This window comes from Temnothorax curvispinosus, unplaced genomic scaffold, assembly GCF_003070985.1.
Source record: "Temnothorax curvispinosus isolate PA1 unplaced genomic scaffold, ASM307098v1 QBEX01007482.1, whole genome shotgun sequence".
Taxonomy (NCBI): domain Eukaryota; kingdom Metazoa; phylum Arthropoda; class Insecta; order Hymenoptera; family Formicidae; genus Temnothorax; species Temnothorax curvispinosus.
The window spans coordinates 52-4,416 of NW_020217262.1; the positions used below are offsets into that span (position 1 = coordinate 52).

The 4,365-nt window shown below is 37.3% G+C and overlaps 1 protein-coding gene across 2 annotated transcripts; it reads left to right on the plus strand.

Moving 5' to 3' along the window:
• The first annotated feature begins 2,644 nt into the window (after nucleotides 1-2,644).
• Nucleotides 2,645-4,143, plus strand: LOC112457070. Of its 2 annotated transcripts, XM_025019942.1 has the most exons (3): nucleotides 2,645-2,800; nucleotides 2,870-2,944; nucleotides 3,031-4,143. In XM_025019942.1, the coding sequence occupies exons 1-3, from the start codon at nucleotides 2,763-2,765 to the stop codon at nucleotides 4,100-4,102; spliced, it is 1,185 nt and encodes a 394-aa protein (XP_024875710.1). In that variant the 5' UTR covers nucleotides 2,645-2,762; the 3' UTR covers nucleotides 4,103-4,143. The 2 variants fall into 2 exon arrangements, with proteins under 2 accessions (XP_024875710.1, XP_024875709.1); XM_025019941.1 differs by having other exon boundaries at nucleotides 2,645-2,944.
• The last annotated feature ends 222 nt before the right edge of the window (nucleotides 4,144-4,365 follow it).

Consider the following 4,365-nt stretch of genomic DNA (forward strand, 5'->3'; position numbering starts at 1 on the left):
ATGGTTTAAACTTGATTAGATCCAGCTTTATACGCGATCAAAGGTCCATAATTTTGATCGCATATAAAGCTAAGTCTAATCAACCGAATTTAAAAGAATTATATATGAAATAGGGGTAGAAAAGACTGAAAAATATAATAAAATTAGAAATAAATCGATATCTCCAGCGGAAGTAAAGTTTCCTCTATGAGGAAGCCAAGTGAAAATTTCTAATTTGCACAATTTTTTAGCTTCATTGTCTGATAATTTTATTATTATTCTCATAGAAATTATCGGCATCAGTTGACGCATCATCTGTTTGCATATTGTCATCTTTTGTATTGTCTTTGATTTGATCACTTTCTTCATCACTGTCTTCATCCTCATTGCCTATTGCAGCCTGCAGCAAGCGAGATACTTCAGTCATGTCAATCAGTCCATTAGGGACTCGATACACATCTTTATGGATTTGCTTGTCATGTCCCATGAAATTTTCTAAGTCTGAAACTTTATTTTCCTCTACTCGCAGCATAGCGGTGTAAGTAGCGATATGCTTTTGAAGCATAGTACCTCGTAGACTGGTAGGGATTGATGCACCACAGTTATTAGCAAATTTTCGCATTATAGGACAAGCTCTGACGTAACCTTTTTTCGGAGAATTTACTCGAGATACAGCAAAGACGTACTTATTTTTTTAGCTTACTCCAGCTTCAGAACGATATTTAAGTAAAACATCAATGTACAAAGTTAAAAATGTATGTAGTAATACGGAAACGGTTCTTCCCAATTTGCCTCGCACAGTTAATCGAACAAATTGCTTGGCTTGTTTTTGAGATTCTTCTGATATGTTGTCAAATATATCAGGATTGAAAATTTTGTCAATTGTCTCTTGATTTTCATAGTTTTCAATGGAGAGTCTCTCAATTTCACCAGCTCTTCGTCGATTAAACATCTGAACGAGAATCAGACTACCGTCAGTTAATTTTTTCCATGCATTAATATCAAATTTTTTCTGAAGAATTTTCATGGCTTTGTCACATAAATTTTTTGCATAGTTATACAATTTTTGGATATCTGATTTTGATAGGAGGACAATTTGTTTCTTTCAACGTTTATTTGCTCGTTCCTCTATAACTTTTTTATTAATTGTCACTGGGTAATCATCATTAACAATAAAAATATTATTTTTCGCTCGTTTCAGGCAAAGGCTATAATGAGGAGTAGAACCAGTATACGAGCATTAATCGATGTTACAACAATTTTAACTTGTATCAAGATTTATTAAATTGACGTTTCGTACTGCTCGGGGGGCGTTTAAGCGTTCCCCGGATTTGCGAATTGGTGCGAACTACGTGACTCGAAGGACCAGGGGAGGTGTGTATCGTCTCTCCAAAGCGAATTAACGTAATTAAGCAAATGCGACTCACCGTTCGGGAAGCCGTCGTTTCCTGGAAAATTCGTCTCTCTAGCAAGCTCGTGGGCAGCATGTGCAGCAAGCGCAGGCAAAGGCAGCAAGGCAAGCAAAGGCAGCAAGCAAGGCGGCAAAGCAAGCAAAGGCAGCAAGCAAGGCAGGCAGAGAAAGCGATCGCACTTTCGGAGAGCAAGCTCTATGTAGTCTCTCGGATGTTTGAGTGTGCACGTACAGCGTATGCACCCCGAGACGTCGTGATGATGAGTGAATCGTGCTCGCGGCGCTAAAAAAATGTCGCGAGCGAGTACTTGCTCTTTCCTCATGCGGGTGCCCTCGTGGGGTGAACGAGGGCAGCACCGATTGGTGAGTCGCGAAACTATCGATTTTACGCGTCGATCGCGATCCGCCAACGTTTCGCGCGAGTCACCGAAAATACATAAAAATTATATACTAGAAAGACTATTATATACAGCGGATATGAACCTAAATGTGACTAGACGACTAACGACTACAATATATACAATGTGGCGAGCGCCAAACACGTACCATACTCGGACTTTATCAGAGTTTAATAGATTCAATAATTACCATGATAGAATCAAATTCACTATTGAATACGAGGAAAATAGAAGTATTAGTTTTTTGGACGTAAAATTGATTGTAAGGGATAACATGATTGTCACTGATTGGTTCCACAAAAAAACGTTTTCGGGAAGATTTTTGTCGTTTTATTCTAGTCATCCCATACAACACAAACTCGGAACTATATATAATTTGGTAAATAGAGCAATAAAGTTATCCCATCCGAATTTTTACGAAAAGAATTTGGTGTTTATTATTAACAATTTGATTGAGAACGGCTATGGAGTTAATATTCACCCATATCAATCGGAGATTGAAAAAACTTATCAACCAATCTTTGAACGGTAGCACGGAAGAAACAGAAACACAACAAAAAAGAATTTCATTGTTCTTCCATATATCAAATCAATCTTGGAATTAATTGCCTCAAAAGTAGATAAATCATGCATATCCATGGGGTACCTTGAACAAACTTAGCAGTATCATCAGAGTCCAAAAAGACAAAAACTCGTTGTTTATAAACAATAACGTAATATACAAGATTGATTGCAAAAACTGCGATGCATCGTACGTGGGCAAGACAAAAAGAAAGCTTCAGACTAGAATTAAGCCTACCGCACACGGTGCTTCTTTTCTTGCTGGATCGCTTGCTGGATATTCCTGCTGGTTACCGTGCGAGCTCTACCGCTTGGAGTCTTGCCGGTAGCGCTGCTGATTTGGCTTTAGACGGAGCGTGCTGCTGTGCAGGACGAACTGCTGGTTTTGTCGCTTGCTAGAAGACGCTGCAAACATGAACGCTGTTGTGTTGGAGACTATTCGTCGAAGACGGTATGCAGTCGCTATGTTTTTGCTCATAGACTTGATGAGACGAAATAGTGAAAGAAAATTGAAACGTAGAATATGGAGTCGGCCTTGGTTGCTGCGGCGAAACATGAGTCAAAGTGTTTTAACCATGTTGTTCGAGGAGCTAGGGTAAGCATAATCACAGTTCTGAAATTTGCATTCTCTTTTCTCACATATTTATCATTATTTATTTCTTCTTTTGTTCATGTCATTAGCCCTGAAGATCCTGCATCGTTTTCGAACTATACCCGAATAAAGGAAGATGTTTTGAATGATTTGTTGCTTCTTATTACTCCGTATATCCAGAAGCAGAATACCGTAATGAGGGAAGCAATTTCACCTAGAGACAGATTTAGTGCAACACTTCGCTATTTAGCAACTGGCAATACATTTCAGGATCTTGCCTACTCAACACGTATTGCTCCAAATACACTTTCACAAATTATAAATGAAACTGTAGAGACTATAATCAAAGTACTTGAAGAGAAAGTTATGGTGTTTCCATCAACACCTGAAGAATGGGAATTTATAGCTGACAAATATCAATCTAATTGGCAGTTTCCGCATTGTATAGGTGCTCTAGATGGTAAACACATTGTCTTTCAGCCTCCAAGAAAAGAGGGATCAATTTATCGCAATTATAAAGGACAGAACAGCATTGTTCTTCTTGCCCTTGTTGACGCCGAATATAAATTTATTTTTGTCGATATTGGCCGGAATGGGCGAATGCATGACTCAGCTGTATTTAGAGACAGTTGTTTGGGGGTAAAATTAAATTCAGAATCGTTAAATTTGCCTATGCCAAACAGTCTGCCTGGATTTTCTCATAGGATGCCTTACGTAATTGTGGGCGATGATGCATTTCCACTTAAACAGAATTTAATGAAACCTTATCCAAATCGCAGATTAACTATAGAGAAGAGGATTTTCAATTACAGATTGAGCAGGGCAAGGAGAGTAGTGGAAAATGCATTTGGAATACTCGCCAACAGATTCCGTGTGCTTTTAAATCCTATATTACTGTCAGTAGAAAAAGTTGAGGCTATAACATATGCATGCGTTCTTCTACACAATTTCCTTCTATCAAAAAAATGTCAGTGGTATGTTTCTTCTGAGTATAGGAATCCTGAAACTTTTCTAGACTCTGGTCTTGTAAGCATTTCACAACAGTGTGGAAATCGTTGCACCGATACAGCTCGTGTAGTGCGTGATAATTTTGCTGAATATTTCAATACTGCTGGAGTTGTAAACTGGCAGTATGACGCAATTGCAAAGGGAAATGTTTAAGCTTTTGTTAATTTTATTGAAAAAACTTTTAAAATTAATCAAGTGAGTAAAAACTGTATTAATAATAATTTACTGCATTAACTTTATTATTGTAACTTACTGTATTACATACTGTAATAGATTATATTACATACTGTATAACTGTATTAATAAAATTTTATAATAAAACTAGGTTGTGAAGAACTAAAAATCCTATAGAATAAAAATATAAGAATACGAATACAAATATTGATGTAAACATGTAAGGTTTACATAATCTTAAG

What these genes read in the sequence shown, in the direction of transcription:
- LOC112457070 (XM_025019941.1), top strand. Translation starts at nt 2,763, where the DNA reads ATGAACGCTGTTGTGTTGGAGACTATTCGTCGAAGACGGTATGCAGTC. An exon ending in ATGTTGTTCGAGGAGCTAGG is followed by an intron (nt 2,945 to 3,030) that starts GTAAGCATAATC and finishes TCATGTCATTAG; the next exon opens with CCCTGAAGATCCTGCATCGT.